This window comes from Pseudorasbora parva, chromosome 21 (genome assembly GCF_024679245.1).
Source record: "Pseudorasbora parva isolate DD20220531a chromosome 21, ASM2467924v1, whole genome shotgun sequence".
Taxonomy (NCBI): domain Eukaryota; kingdom Metazoa; phylum Chordata; class Actinopteri; order Cypriniformes; family Gobionidae; genus Pseudorasbora; species Pseudorasbora parva.
This window is the reverse complement of record NC_090192.1, coordinates 26,100,002-26,116,186: the sequence shown is the minus strand read 5'-3', so window position 1 is coordinate 26,116,186 and position 16,185 is coordinate 26,100,002. Positions and strand designations below refer to the sequence as shown.

General features: G+C 36.1%; 2 protein-coding genes across 3 annotated transcripts; one reads left to right on the top strand and one right to left on the bottom strand.

Annotated features, from left to right (window-relative positions):
• Positions 1-589: 589 nt before the first annotated feature.
• On the top strand, positions 590-4,211 carry chmp2a (charged multivesicular body protein 2A). 2 transcript variants are annotated; one of them, XM_067429324.1, is made up of 6 exons: positions 590-766; positions 1,728-1,895; positions 1,982-2,161; positions 2,241-2,371; positions 3,144-3,205; positions 3,291-4,211. In XM_067429324.1, exons 2-6 carry the CDS (start codon positions 1,728-1,730, stop codon positions 3,410-3,412), a joined length of 663 nt encoding a protein of 220 aa, XP_067285425.1. In that variant the 5' UTR covers positions 590-766; the 3' UTR covers positions 3,413-4,211. The 2 variants fall into 2 exon arrangements, with proteins under 2 accessions (XP_067285425.1, XP_067285424.1); XM_067429323.1 differs by having other exon boundaries at positions 593-771.
• Positions 4,212-4,446: 235 nt separating this feature from the next.
• Positions 4,447-10,715, bottom strand: msl1b (MSL complex subunit 1b). The gene is made up of 9 exons (XM_067429322.1): positions 10,494-10,715; positions 9,180-9,867; positions 8,635-8,816; positions 7,754-8,061; positions 7,612-7,676; positions 6,987-7,054; positions 5,949-6,076; positions 5,768-5,840; positions 4,447-5,639 (listed from the first exon to the last, which is right to left on the bottom strand). The coding sequence occupies exons 2-9, from the start codon at positions 9,792-9,794 to the stop codon at positions 5,549-5,551; spliced, it is 1,530 nt and encodes a 509-aa protein (XP_067285423.1). The 5' UTR covers positions 9,795-9,867; positions 10,494-10,715; the 3' UTR covers positions 4,447-5,548.
• Between the last annotated feature and the right edge of the window lie 5,470 nt (positions 10,716-16,185).

Genomic DNA, 16,185 nt, shown 5'->3' with positions numbered 1-16,185 from the left:
AATGTATCAAACATGTGTCAAATGTAACAAATTAAAGATTTTAATAATATTTTCAAAAAATATATCTTTGATTTAATACGGTAAAATATATTTTTGTGTAAAAAGAACATAATACCTAATTTGATAAATAGTCATACAATAACAATACAATATTATGATAACAATTTATAACAGTCATAAATCTCATTTTTTAATTACGAATTCTCGAACAGCAATTACATGAAAAAAGGCCAATTGTGTACATATATAATATATACAATCTATTTAAATAAAATTACCAAAATAAAAATAAACTAATAATAGGCTAAATACTAACAAAATCTTAAATGTATTAAATAAAACTTTTTTTTTTTTTTTTTTTTAAAAAGCTGTTTTGTTTGTACTCATATAAATCTTTCAGGACCACAGAAAAAAGCTGAATTTACACAAATTAATATAAAACTTATTTAAAAAATGACATGTTCATATAGCACAAGAAAACTGCAAAACAATTTGTAATTTCTAAGATTAGTTAGTCATAAATGTACTCCTTTTTGTCATAAATATACTTGTTTGTTGAAAAGTATTGCATGACGCATTTCCTGTGACGTAGTTCTTACAAAGGAAGTATTGACATTCATATGCGGAAGAAGCTAAAGTGGGGAAAACAATCGGGTGGATCGACGAACTGTAACTTTAAATAAGGAATTGAAGAAACAAACGACGGCGTGATATTTGGCCTGTTTAGCTACTTTTGTCTCCGGTGGACGTTTTCCACATAGAAAAGGCAAGGTAAACACGACAGCGAGAATGGCCTCTAGCTTTTCATTCTTTTGTTGAGCTAATTTTAGCAACTGAGCTCATTATTATTAATATTATTTAGGAAAAGTCTTGGTTATTTTATAAAAGGATAATCATTTGATATGTAATTTTTCAAAGTTTGAGTCTGGGTTATCGGTGTCCTCTTGAGTAAGTTTCAGGGTGTATTGTGCTATATGGCGCTGTTTGTTGTCATTAACAGTATCATATATCAAAGCTAAATATAAGTGTTCAACTTTTTCTCTGTCTTAAATTGAGATGGAAGATAACAATATGACGACTTCAGTAGGGGTGATGCCACTTGATTCATAGCCGTTGAAATATTTTAATTTGGGAGTAGCAGCTAATGGCTATATAGAAACCACTTGTTCACGGTATGACATACCTGCAAAGAATGATGTCATAGCATCACGTGCTCGATACTTACTGTGGGACCCAAAAGGGTAAATTTCTTAAAACTGAGATTTATACATCATCTGAAAGCTGAATAAATAAGCTTTCCATTGACGTTTGTTATGTTAGAATAGGGCAATGTTTGTAAAAAAAAATTAATAAAATTAAAAAATTAAAACAATCAATTTTGAGAGATAAATTTGTCCAAAATAAGTCATTAGCAATGCATATTACTACTAATAATACATTTTTGATGTATTTATAGTAGAACATTTACAAAATATATTAATGGAAAGTTAACTTTACTTAATATCCTAATGGTTTTTGGCATAAAAGAAAAATCTATCATTTTGACCCATACAGTGTATTGCTGGCTAGTATTTTTGTTGGTCCAGGGTCACATATGGAAATCTGATTTTGTTCTGTGACATACATTTTCAGCTTATATAATTTATCAGTTTGTTGAAACCCTTAACTTTCCTTCAAACACCTAACAACCTTTTTTTCCTCTTTTTTTTTGCATTTGGCCATGTCAGATGGAGTTCCTGTTTGGAAAGAGAAAGACCCCGGAGGAAATGCTCAGACAGAATCAGAGAGCGCTAAATAGAGCCATGCGAGATCTAGACAGAGAACGACAGAGGCTGGAGCAACAGGAGAAGAAAATAATTGCTGACATTAAGAAAATGGCTAAACAAGGACAGATGGTTAGGAGTTTTAATTTGACATGTCTCTGATACTGACATGTCCATGAAGTCCTGCTTGAGTGCAAGTAATATTCTTTTTCCGACAGGATGCTGTGAAGATCATGGCTAAGGACTTGGTCCGCACAAGACGATATGTTAAGAAATTCATCATGATGAGAGCCAATATTCAAGCTGTCAGCCTTAAAATCCAAACCCTCAAATCAAACAACAGCATGGCACAGGCCATGAAAGGAGTCACCAAAGCTATGGCCACCATGAACAGACAGGTATATTTGCAATAGCATTCTGTTTTAATTTGTCTCGTCACAGCTTGTTTGATGTGAATTCCTTTTTCTCTCAATGCAGTTGAAGTTGCCACAGATTCAGAAGATCATGATGGAGTTTGAGCGCCAAAGTGAAATCATGGACATGAAGGAGGAGATGATGAACGATGCAATCGATGATGCAATGGGAGATGAAGACGATGAAGAGGAGAGGTGAGAATTCCACCAAATCAGCATATTAAGATGATTTCTGATTTCTGAACACTAAAAAAACTAAAAATTCTTCTTTGTCATCATGGGAATAAATATTTATTATATACAATGTTAGCAAAAATTATTAGGAAACCTGACAGATCTGAAAATATTAACCTTTTTTGCCTCCAAAACATGATTTCACTACATAATGTTCATAAAACATGCACATGATTGCTCTTACCATCAACTACTAGATGAAGTGAGTCGTTCTGTTTTTATCTTCTTTTAACTTAGCAGCAATTACAGCAGAACATCTCTTGGCATAGTTTTAATATATTTTCTCTGAGAACTTCAACACTAATGTTATCCCATGCCTTGTGCAACTGAAGCCAAAGGCTTTCCTTTGATTGTAGCCTTCAATAGATATGTCCAGTTTATTTTCCAACTCGCCCAAAATGTGCTTGATGGGGTTGAGGTCCAGAATTTGAGGGGGCCAGTCCATCATTTTCAATGATACAGCAGATTCCTTCTGTCGCAGGTTCTTCCGGCAATAGTTACAAGAATGTTTTGGATCATTGTCCTCTTGGAAAATATATCCAGAACCAAAAAGACGACTCCCGGATGCCAAGTGTTCTAATAATTTTGGCCACCACTGTATAACAGCTATTTTACAATTATCAAATAAATGCAGCATTGATGAGTGAAGGAGACTTTCAAAAACATAACAAAATCAGTAGTGTAGTCTCCATATCAGTTGTTGCACTCCTTACCTTTTTTGCTTCAAATGCAGTGATGCTGTGGTTTCTCAAGTTCTGGACGAGCTGGGTCTGAATCTGTCTGATGAACTTTCAAGTAAGCCAAAAAAAAAACACCAGTTACTATGCCTTAAGGTTAAACCCAAAGTCATTCTCATATTAACTTAATTTAATTCAAACAGACCTGCCTTCTACTGGAGGGAGCCTTTCGGTTGCAGCTGGGAAGAAAGCTGAACCGCAGCCTACGCTGGCAGATGCTGATGCTGACTTAGAGGAGAGGCTGAACAACCTCAGGAGAGACTGAGAAAGACTTTCAGTGAAGGTTTTGATTCAGAAATGTTCACGCAAAGCTCGCTTCACTAAAATGTAGACTGATGCAAAGAGAGAGGATGTGAATGTTGTTTTTTTTCTGACATTTGACGCTTTAATGCGTCCTTTTTGTTTTTCTGTCTTCTTTTTATATGTGCTGTATAAATGTTACCAAACACGTAACCCAAATGAAGATGTAATGGATCAGACTGCTCCTGTTTAGACAAATCCTTTTAAAGGTGATAAAATAAACAAAGAATCTCTTTACCCTGAGATTCCAACTTAAGGAAAACTTAACACTATTTCATTGTAATAAAATTTGGTTTATCATACATCATCTCTTAATGCTAATAAACAGATGGTGATACTAATCTTTTATATGTATTACAAAGTGGAGTCACTCCAAGAGCACATCAGAGAATTCACTTTGAAATACCTGTGCTATTATACTATCATTAACTTCTAATAATATTTTTATTGTGATCTTTTAGTGGTAAATACCTTCATATAATAAATGTGGTGGTATATATATTTGTTTCTCAAAGTGATTGATCTCTAGTCCCAGACCTGTTCAGAGAACTATATACGCTCATGATCTCCACAATAACTTCCATTTCCTTTAAAAGAATCTTGAATGCAGTTTTCCAAAGCTCGTTTTGTCACAAAACAATCTAAAGAAATATTAAATAATTTTAGTGTATTTATCTCATGGTGAATTAAAAGGTGGTATATTTTGGAAAAAGTATTTCTTATTTTGAATTGTTTTGGTTCAATAAACTTTTTTGCACACGTTCCGTGACATTTGGTGTTACACTTTCATTACAATGGATGTCTGATAAAATATTGCACACATGGGTATTTCTCATTAATTGCATAAAATTAAGTTGTTTATATAATAATCAAAAAGTCTGTGAGTAAATGTGATTTCTCGTCATCTTGCCCTTGTGGCTGGCAAATTCACTTCAATATAATGCGTATCTCCCAAATTAGGTGATTTGGGAAGAAATATAACAGTAGAACCAAATGGATATAAGACATTTTGAGTTTTACCTACTTTTTATTTTTTTGAAAAACAAAAATTCTTATTTTGTAAATAATGCTATCAATATATCTATGCTGGACATACAACATTTCTGACATTAAATAAAAAAATAACAGCAACATTTTCCTTATTTACAGCCAATGTCCGTCAGCAAAGCTATTTACATCAGTCCAGTTGAACACATTCACAAAAAACAAAAGAACCTTGATGTGTGTGGTGTTCACAAAATCAACACATCTACACAAAAAAAAGTGAAATTTGAATTGAATATCTTTAGGAAACACATTAGAGGCCCTGAAATGAATCCCATGAGGCACAGAATTTATGTGAAATTCATAAAGACAAGCAACACTTTTGGACCAGGATGAGGTTTAAAGAAAATGGTTGTATAAAAAATAAAATTAAAAAAATCAACAGACCAACTAATCGATCCAAAAATAATGTTAAGGTCATTGTCCTTAAACCTGCATGAGATGCCAAACAGCTTCAGAGAACCATAAAATGCCGTACAAACAAACACCTGCTACTCCTTTACAAAGGGTCATTCATCAAAACATTTTAGCATCCTCACTCTAATCCTGCCAATATTTTTTTCCTCTAAATGACTATGCTATGCTTACAAAAATATGTACATTTTGAGGCAGAGGATTTATCAAGACATTCATGCACAATTACATTTTCAAAAACAAAACAAGCTCTTTAAAGTCATTCTGAACACAACTACATGCAAATGTGCAGCAATACTCCATAACAACAGTTTAGTGCACATTAAAACAGTATTTGCAGTGGAGCCTGCAACAATCAATATCACTTAGCCGCGCAGTGAAAGAACACAGAACTGGAATACAAGTAAAGAATGAAATCAAGGCCACACACTGATTGTGATGGAACTAAAATAGCAGTTTAACAGGGCAGTTGTTGCTTTATTTTCAGGGCACGGTTAAAACAAAAACTCCGCTGTAATGCTGCCATTTTCTTCTCGCCCAAACAGTGTTTTGCCTCCTTTAACCCCATGTTCTGCCACTGGATATGAAGTAGCACTCCTCTGTGTGGCATTTAACTCGGACGCGTGCCCAGAATGGGTGCGACTTATTTCCGACAGGTCCTGTGGGGGGTTTGTTTCTTCTGGTTTTCAACGCGACATCGGCTTCTTTCGTCAAGCCAGGGCAACTCAAAGTTCCTAGCAGACAACAAAAGTGGACCGACATGTTCACTCTCCCTTATGATTGTTATAATGGCACTTAAACAGTACTTAAAAGCAGTAACATGTTACTCAGAAGATATTTCAAAAAGAAAAAAGGCTCTTACTGTGCAGGTATATTGGGCAAAGGCCGTCCAAATGCCACTACTGGCAGAAAGGGTGTGACTAGGATGGCCTCCACTATACAAGGGAAAAGCAGTGAAATCATAGTATATAATATGATAACAGCTGTTTTGTTTAGAATGAGAAAATAATATTTTATCAAATGAATCTTTCTAAGGCTCGTACCACTTTCCAAATCAGGATGAAATGAGGACACTTCTGGCTCGCTCTCTGGAACATTCGTTTTTTTCTTCTCCATGCGTTGCTGCAGTCTTTGAAGCATACGCTGTTCACGTATTCTCTGAATGTCCCATCTAACAGGAGAAAAAAAGCAAGAATATTAAGAGCATTACACAGGTTGTGTGTTGTTTTAAACAGCCTGTAATCATAAAAGAACTGTAAACTTTTTTTTGTTATTCATTTAAAGTATATTATTTTATTGCGAAGATAACCTACCACAAAATTACTCAGTCAGTTGAGGGAGGTCGTCTGACCATAAAAAATTATTTCTTTATATTCTCTATGCATATATAGGAAGGTTTATTCCAGCATGTGTGGAGGTTTAAGCTCGAATTAACTAGACTTATGCCCAATATGAAATTTAAGCAAGTAAATATCCCAATATTTTTTAAACTGAACAATATGTGCTTGTTTAATGCACACACAGTGTTATAGACATACACTACCATTCAAATTTTGTGGTCAGTAATTTTTTACGGCAAGGATGTATTCAATTGATCAAAAGTACCTTGTTACAAACGTATTTTTCAAAAAACATTTTGTTCTTTTGGACTTTCTATTTAACAAAGAAAACGGAAAACAGCACAACTGTTTTCAACATTGATAATAATAAATGAATGTTACCTGAGCACCAAATCAGCATATTAGAATGATTTCTGAAGGATCATGTGACACTGAAGACTGGAGTGATGGCTGAGAAAATTCAGCTCTGCACCACCACAGAAATAAATTACATTTCAACATATTTTTAAATAGAAAACAGTTAATGTAAACTGTAATAATATTTCTCAATACTACTGTTTATACTGTATTTTTGATCAAATAAACCAAGCCCCGGTGAGCATAAAATCTTAGCGACCCTAAACATTTGAACGGTAGTGTACACTTTTATCATGCACATAAAAAAAACAAAATAAAAGGGTTAAAATGTGTTGATGCCACAAACACAGATCAGGAAAACCATCTTCTATAAATAAATCTCACCTTTTTCGTCTCTTCTCATCAAGTTCTAACTTTGCGTGCCGTTTCAGAAACACGCCGTCATCAAGATTCTACAAAAACAAATGATGGATAAATGACATGCTTAAGATCATTAAAGTGATAGTTCACCCAAAAATGAAAATTGTATGTTTATCTGCTTACCCCCGGGGCATCCAAGATGTAGGTGTGTTTGTTTCTTCAGTAGAACGCAAAGTAAGATTTTTACCTCCAACCGTTGCTCAGAAAATGCATGTCAATGGGGTGTATTTCTATCTTGTACATTTGACCTCACTTGCAGGAAGTGATGGCACGGTTGTGGCTTTTGAATGTAGTGTTGTATTTGAGGTAAGAATCATGTAAATACTGTTCGGTTTCTCACACAAACCAATCGTTTTGTATGTCTGTGTTTTTTACTCTCATAGAATTACACCCCATTGATGTGCATTATACGAGCAACGTTTGAAGTTAAAAATCTTCATTTGTGTTCTACTGAAGAAACAAACACACCTACATCTTGGATGGCCTGGGGGTAAGCAACATAAAATAAACATAACTTTTTAATTTTTGGGTGAACAATCCCTTTAAGACTTGTGTATAATACATATATGATACAAACGATGGCTCTTACTTCAGGGATGTCAACAGCATCCTCCTCCTGGAGGGGATCCATGATGTTTTCCCTCCATGATGGGACTAATTAAATATTTTTATATTAGAATTTGGAAATCAATATTTATAATGCCCATTTTGCATTTGAACCAGGCACTTACTTGCAACATCCTCTTCTTTCTTTGGACACTCTTCCTGTAAAGGAGAATCCGGAGGTTGCTGCCAGCAGCATAGGTACATCTCGGTCGTTGTCATGTACGGAAGCTCTTCGGTTTCCCTGCTGTCTTCTCCCTCTGGATGCAGGTCCATCTGTCCGGACGATTTCAAAACGTTCGTCTTCTCCGGGGTCTCTTTGCTTCGCAGGTCATGCTGACATGGCGACGTTTCTCCTGTATCTGATTTTGGGGGGGTCATTCTTGAGGCCTTACCCCTTGACCTCTGCATCTTTGTGTCTAACAAGTTCATCTTCCTAGACAGATCATTTACAGGTTATATCAGTCAAGCAGAAGCCACAAGAAGAAAGAAAATGTGAAAAAGTGATCTTAAATAAAAACCCCACCTAATTCCTTATTAATAAAAAAAGATTTGGCTATGTCTATTAAACCTTTGACAAAATCACAACGAAACATTCAAATCTTTGCATGCTGCTGCTTCACAGTTTTTTCAAAAACACATTATCAATATTTATGTGATACAAATATTCATATTATCAAAATAGAGAAAATTCTTTTGAAAGCACCTTGAAGCTTCAAATAAAGCCTGTATCAATTACATCGTTTTGGCACTAGGTGGTGACAAGTGACTTAAAAATGTATGTCATTCATTCAAGAAATTTGTTAAAAAATGCTGATTCATCCAGTAATGAAACAAGAGAAGTATTTATAAGTGAGTCACTGAACCATCCATTCAAACCAATTAAGCATATTTTAAACAGAGTGCAGCAATTAATATTTTGTCAGAACCTCTAGTAATTACAGGCCATTTTGTTTAGTTATCTCTAGAATTGTGCCGCCACACTAACAGGTGATTTTCACCTTCTTACCTCTTTTGCACTTTGCCACCTGACTTGGATCCCTGAGTTTGAGGGCTGTCCCCCAAATCTGATTCCCAAAAGTCATCTGTGTCAGGGACCCATCTCTCTAATGGCTGGAAGAGCCTTTTGTCACGTGGTTCCTTGCTTAACAACTGCAAACGGCGCTCCATCCGCTCAATACGGGCAAGCAGCTATTCCAAGGCAGGACAAATACATTAGGAAACAACATGAAACCATGTTCACATTCAAACCATGAATCTTACACTCCCATTCAAAAGTTTGAGGTCTATAAGGTGTTTAATATGCTCACCAAGGCTGCATTTATTTGATCAAGAATACAGTTATACTGTGTATTTTAAATTTTAATTTATTTATGTTATTGCAAAGCTGAATTTTTAGCAGCCATACATGTTTTTCTGGGATTCTTTGATGAATAGACATTTCAAAACAACATTGTTTTAGTAATGCTGTATCATTATAAATGTATTTTGATCAATGTAATGCATCCTTGCTGAATAACAAAATATCACAGACCCTAATGGTAGTATACATACAGTGTCTCTGTCTGATTTGAGTTCATCTATTTCCTTGTCCTTAGTCTGCAGCTGTTGTTGTTGTTGCTCTATTAGGTCCAGCTGAAGCAGAAGCAGTTGTTTAAGGCAGGTGGCTTGTGTCTGAGGATGACCCATTATCTTCCTCAAATTTGTCTTTTTACCCTCCGAGTGTTCATGTGACGCCCCCATGGTTTCTAACCCTTTGGCAGTTTTCTCACCCACAGGGTCTCTAGAATTACTATGTGAATTCATGGATACAAACTCTGGCTTGTTATCAATGGTGTTGGTTTGTCCAAGAGGAGTTTTACTTTTTACAGGGGTGCCTTCACCCCCCATTTGTTTAGCTTGAGATGACAGTGTTTCTGTGCCCACAGAGCCTGCCTCTGAAGCCACAGCCAACTCTCTGCCAGGCTTTAAAGGCAATGAAGTCCGTTCAGCTTTCCCACCAAAAGTCTTGTCCAAGATCAGATGTTGTCTGGTGCTGTCTGGAGTGTCACCAAGAGGATCACTGAGCTCTTTTCGGACACTAACTGGGTGTGTTGTTTGAGATGGGTTGAAATCACAGTTGTTTGAGTACAATCCAACTTTAGAAAAGCCTTCAGGTCGCATATTCATGGCGAAAAGAAACTTCTACTCTATGAACCATGGCTACTATAGAGTTGATATCAACAAATGTGTGTCTGCAGACCTGTACCGGTGGGGGGAAAAATATGAAATTTTCAATTAGAATCAATTTTATAGCAAAGTGACAAATATGTACATGGGTAATTATTATTTAAAGATTCCCTTGAATGCAGTGGAAATATGAAGACTGCAAATTAGCATATCGTTCATGACTGCAACCTGCTTCTTTATAGTAGTAGTAAAAATACATATTATATTCAAATTACATAATACAATAATAATACACATACTATATCGTACGATACAAGTTGTCTATAAGCTTAAAAAGCAGTTGCTTGGTCATAAACAACAGATCACTGCAGCTCACTACCGGTTGGACTTGGAGGGGAGACATGGACACATCAATTATACCAGTACTAACCAAACATGTGAATCTTCTAACTAAATGCTATGATGCACATTGTTCAAGAGGTATGAACCATTTTAACTTGAGCTAATAATAAATAGCGCGCCTCCATTTTGATCCTCATTGCTAGCTAGCCGCTGTTAGCAAACGAGGTTATGTCGTTTTCGCTGCACACTTCAGTCTGAATCTACTCTATGTCGCATTTCTTACATAGTCACGGGTTAACCCAGGGTAAACCCTTAACGATCAAAATAAACGCGTCTTTAAATAGCTTTATACTTTACTTTTATTGCTGTTTGTCCCCCATTTGCAGGCTTGAATCTGCACAATGTCCCAACATACGAGTGCGTTTGACTCAGTGCGCATGCGTGGTGTCAGGACGTGTTTACATTCAGACTGAGGGGTCCATCGAGATGTATTAAGAGTCAGTATGCATGTAAATGTTTATCTTTGCTCTTGTATTGAGCGCCGTTACTTTAACCTATGGGGACTGCTAAAGATAGTTGTGGAAGGGGAACGCTTGGAGTCTGTCGGAGGGAAAATATGGATCGTACAGTGCGCACTTAGGGAGAGGACCTTTCTAACGTCATTTCCTCCGACGTTTTCGCACTCCTTTCGTTTCATTTCAAATTTATTTATCCGGGGTTAACCCTTTCACGCATGAGTGGTAACCACCACAGTCAGGCTTTTCTTCCCCCTGTGCGTTTTTATTGCTCTTAGGGCATAATTATTTTTCTTTTTTTTAACATACATTTTACAAAGAGATTTTTAGATGTCCACTTGAGTTGACAGTATTATGTTTTTAACTAAAGAGAAACTGTATTAAACATAGTAGTACATTTATACAGTGTATTTAACAAACCAATGAAAAAAATCACGTGAAAACTATCAAATTATGTACAAAAAAATAATACAGCTAATATAATGCGGTAAACGCAATTGAGTCTGATGCCGTTTGAGCAGCAGACAGCGACTCGCACAAGTTGAATGCCATATTTGATATTGCATGACGTGACTCTATCATAATGATCTCTAAAACTGTTGGCGTTTAATATGGAAGTAACTCTGGAAACCCAACTCATGGAGGCATGCTCACGCTCCCTAGGCTATAACAGAAAATCTACTCCAACTCCTAAATCCACATTGATTTTATTTACCCTTATTAGCTGATCATTCTGATTATGTTCAAAATTGGCAAATTTAGCTCTTCTTTCAGAGAAAACCTCAGATGTATATCAATATATAAATCTATAGCCTATATTGATTTTCAGAATGGAAAAATTAGCGATCACGTGTTTTCAAATCTCATCTGAAATGAGCAGTATTGAGGGCATAGCGTATGTGCATTACGTGACAAGACAACACAAATTATTTTTTTGATGTAACAAAGTAATGCAGGAGTCACATTACCTTTTAGATGTTACAAGTAGTACAAGTATAATGTATTTATAGGCCAAATCAGATTACTTTTTTGACAACTTCAAATTACAATCTTAACACTAAAAAAATGTACAGCCAAAAAATAGGGTGTTGCAGGTGAAGTATTTTTAAGTCACAGTAAATAAATATTGTACACGTATATATAGCCTATTGTAACTGAAATAAGCTACTGATGAGTCCAATTTAGAGGACAGATATCAGAATTTCCTCCCAATTCTAAATAAAATAAATAGGCCTACTTGTTAAATGCAACAATCATACATGAATGGTTCAGATGTTGCTTAATGTTACAACTGTTTTAATTTATTATTATTTAATTTTTTTTACATTACAGAGTCTTGGTTTGTAGCTTACGGTCTGTGGTTTGGAGGGGGAACATTTCACATACAAAGGCTTGCCACTCGGTGGCAGTGTATGATGCACTAGAGTCCGCCACACACACACACACACACACACACACACACACACACACACACACACACACACACACACACACACACACACACACACACACACACACACACACACACACACACACACACACACACGAGAACATTAAATGCATTTCAAACTTAATTCTGATATTTATCTTTTCTACATAAGATTGAATATAGAAATGTGTATTTCACACGTATGGGAACGTTATGAACCAATATATATCCTATTTCCAATGGTACTAGTTCACCTGTGGCATTAGATTTATTTCATTTACGTGTGTGTAACTGAAATCACCAGCAGGGGGAGATGTAGTACAATTGATTATCATTAAAATCATTTTCTACCGCTGGCGTTCTCTCTTGTAGAAAACAGAGGTTTCAAAAACTGCATAATATGGTCCAAATGCAATTATGTTGCTATTTTACAATTACCAAGGAAGCTGGTATTATTGGTTGGTACCATACCAAGGATGTCTTTAAGGGATAGGGTAGGTGATTTGTTTTACAAACATTATTTGTTATACTGGTTGAAATCTCTTAAGATTTGATAGCAGTCAATAAAAGGGGTCTAAATATTAAACATATATATATATATATATATATATATATATATATATATATATATATATATATATATATATATATATATATATATATATATATATATATATATTGTCCAATCATTGCATTCTGTCTGTCTGAATAATATTATATTATTGATATATTCAATATGATGCTATTTGCCTTTCAACATTTCCATAACTCCCGCATGCTGCTCGATCTGTCATTACGTTCAGTAAGGCTACGCAGAGCCTTTTACAGTTCCTCCTGAACCAAAGCAACAGGCATGTTATGCTGTGTTCACACCTTAAGCAAGATGGAAGCCCGTGACATTTTACTCAGAGATGTTCATGTCCATTTCTATGTCAACACTATCAGTGCTAAAATTAATCTGCAGCAGTCAGGTGGTACAACTAGTTCTGTAAGTTATTTACATTAATTATTATTATAATTTAATGTGCTTTGAGACATGAGGTAATTTAACCTTGTTTTAACTCGTCTTGTTACGCTTTGCAGACACTCTGAAGGGAGGGTGGGATAGGCTTTCAGAGCTAGCTAGCAACTCCGATATTACTTGCCCTATCTTTAAATGATTGAACACAGACAGGTGTTTAGTTAGACTGAGGTTCACTCAGCTGGAGTAACCTACATTACAAGACCAGAGGGCTTGAGTCTCTCTCTCTCTCTCTCTCTCTCTCTCTCTCTCTCTCTCTCTCTCCCTCTCTCTCTCTCTCTCTCTCTCTCTCTCTCTCTCTCTCTCTCTCTCTCTCTCTCTCTCTCTCTCTCTGAGAAATTGAGGTAACTATAGCGTATTACCGTATCTCACTTGACTTTTGGAAGCTATTGATCTCTGGAAGACTTAAATGGATCACTTCGAAGTGTATAGATGTGCTTCTGTGTGTGTTTGCAGGCTGTTTATGTTCATACTGCAGCACTCTTATAGAACAGAAAGACAAATCAAACTCGCTTTGTTTAGGTGTCAAATGTTGACCAATCCTAAAGTTTAATGGTTTTGATGTAGTACTCAACAAGAAGAGTGTCTCAGTGTCCAGTCAGATCCACTTGTATCACTGTGCTATGGCCGTATGCCCAGCTAACAAAAATATGTTCTAAAACATTTAGGTAATGATCACTATCTCACAAAAACATTCTTTCTAAATATTCTCTGAACGTTCAATACGTCCAGATTATTTACGTGTTTTAAAAACGTTTCCCTTCAACGTTTTCATGAAGGGAATATCCCATTTGATCATTTTGCAAACATTATGGGAACATTATTTTTGAATGTTCTCTGAATTTTCTGAAACAAGTAAAGTGATAGACAAACGTCTAGCTAAAATTTTTCAGAAAAAAAGTTCCATGAACGATGTATAAAGAATTTTTTATGTTACCATTTTGAGAACATTATAAAGACCAAATAACTTTCAACCAATCTGGTGCTTTTACTTTTACTAGAAGAATGTTTTTTTCATAATTTTGAGAGAACCTTTCTAGAATGTTAGCCAAAGTTCTGAGAATGTTCCCTGTAAGCTAGGTTCATTTTTTTCAAGTAACTAGTAAAATAGCGCATTATTTACTAGCGCATAACAAAATTCTTTAGTTAATACTTAGTTACTTTTTCCCATTAATTGGCAGGCACCTCTACTGTCCCTATGTTGAGAGAAACCGTGAGTGAGGTACAGAGGCGTTGTGCGCTCTGTAAACATGATGGTTATTGTAGTTCTAGACTAAATGTAACCAGGCATTTATTTATCTCACTCGCACCAAAACCAGATTCAGTTTTCCTCAAAATCAATAAAAACAGTGAAATGCAAACCTGCAATAATTCAATTTGTTATATAATTGATTAGGAACACCATAGATTATACACAGATCAGGCATAAAATTATGACCATGTGAATAACACTGATTATCTCTTCGTCACGGCACCTGTTAGTGGGTGGGATATATAATGCAGCAAGTGAACATTTTGTCCTCAAAGTTGATGATTTGGAAACAGGAGAAATGGGCAAATGTAAGGATTTAAGTGAGTTTGAAAAGGGCCAAATTGTGATGCTTTGGAGATCAAAAGTGATTCATGAAAGGAACAGTGGTAAACAGGCGAAAGGGTCATGGGCAGCCAAGGCTCATTGATGCATGTGTGGAGCGAAGGCTGGTTCCTTTAGTCCGATCAAATAGAGGAGCAACTGTAGCTCAAATTGCTCAAGAAGTTACCGGTAATACTGGTTCAGATAGACGTATCAGAATACAAAGTGCATATGGGGTTGTCATAGCAGACCAGTCAGGGTGCCCATGTTGACCCCTGTCCACCACCGGAAGTGCCAACAGTGGGCATCGGAACTGGACCACGGAGCAATGGAAGAAGGTGGCATGGTCTGATTAATCACATTTTCTTTTACATTACGTGGCTGGTAGGGTGCATCGCTTACCCAGGGAACACATGGCACCAGTATGCACTATGGGAAGAAGGCAAGCCGACAGAGGCAGTGTGATGCTTTGGTTTGGGTATTGTTCTGCTGGGAAACCTTGGGTCCTGCCATCCATATGAATGTTACTTAGACACGTAACACATTGTTGCAGACACCCTTTCATGGAAACGGTATTCACTGGTGGCTGTTGCCTCTTTTAGCAGGATAATGAACCCTGCCACAAAGCAAAAAATGGTTCAGGGTTTGAGATGTTGACTTGGCCTCAAATTCCCCAGATCTCAATCTAATCGAACATCTGTGGGATGTGCTGAACAGACAAGTCCAATCCATGGAGGCCCCACCGCTCAACTTACAGGACTTAAAGGATCTGCTGCTAACATATCGGTGCCAGATACCACAGCACACCTTTAGGGGTCTAGTGGAGTCCATGCCTCAACAGGGAATGGGCTGTTTTGGCAAACAAAAGGAAGACCAACACAATATTAGGAAGGAGTTTAGTAATAATTCAGTAAATAAGGCAAAGTAGTAAATCGTTGATAGTGAGAACTGGACCCTAATATAAAGTGTAACTGTATATAGCTGAAATAAGAGTATTGAACTTCTTCTCATGCATCTTATTCTTCTGCAGTCCAGAATGGCAGAACAGCTGAAAGGTTTGTTTGAGCCCTCTACTTTTCCCTTCAGTCTGGGGTTTATTTGTTTCACTTTTGGTGTGAAAGGGCCTTTACATTTGCCAAAATGATTTTTATTATTATCATAAAACAAGCAAGCACAGCCCAGATGAGAAAAAGTAATGCAAAATTAATGTAACGCATTACTTTCTATAAAAGTAACCAAGTGACAGTTACTTTTCTAACACAATACTGTAACATATTACTTTTCACACTAGATATGATACTGTGATGGCTCCTCTAAAATATAAGACTCACTAACCTGTTGCTCTAATAAAATCGTTCATCAATGTGTCATCTTTTAAAAGTACTGAAAAGCTATTTAGGAGCTCCAATCCTAGATTAATTTACATTTGCTTGTCTCATGTCCTTCGAAAGTGATCAATATTACAGATTAAAGCATCATATAAATATAGACAGCTACAGGTCTTGTGGCAT

What these genes read in the sequence shown, in the direction of transcription:
- chmp2a (XM_067429324.1), top strand. Translation starts at nt 1,728, where the DNA reads ATGGAGTTCCTGTTTGGAAAGAGAAAGACCCCGGAGGAAATGCTCAGA. An exon ending in TGGCCACCATGAACAGACAG is followed by an intron (nt 2,162 to 2,240) that starts GTATATTTGCAA and finishes CTCTCAATGCAG; the next exon opens with TTGAAGTTGCCACAGATTCA. An exon ending in TCTGTCTGATGAACTTTCAA is followed by an intron (nt 3,206 to 3,290) that starts GTAAGCCAAAAA and finishes TAATTCAAACAG; the next exon opens with ACCTGCCTTCTACTGGAGGG.
- msl1b (XM_067429322.1), bottom strand. Translation starts at nt 9,794, where the DNA reads ATGAATATGCGACCTGAAGGCTTTTCTAAAGTTGGATTGTACTCAAAC. An exon ending in ATGCTGTTGACATCCCTGAA is followed by an intron (nt 7,055 to 7,611) that starts GTAAGAGCCATC and finishes TTGTTTTTGTAG; the next exon opens with AATCTTGATGACGGCGTGTT. An exon ending in GATGAGAAGAGACGAAAAAG is followed by an intron (nt 6,077 to 6,986) that starts GTGAGATTTATT and finishes TTCTCCTGTTAG; the next exon opens with ATGGGACATTCAGAGAATAC.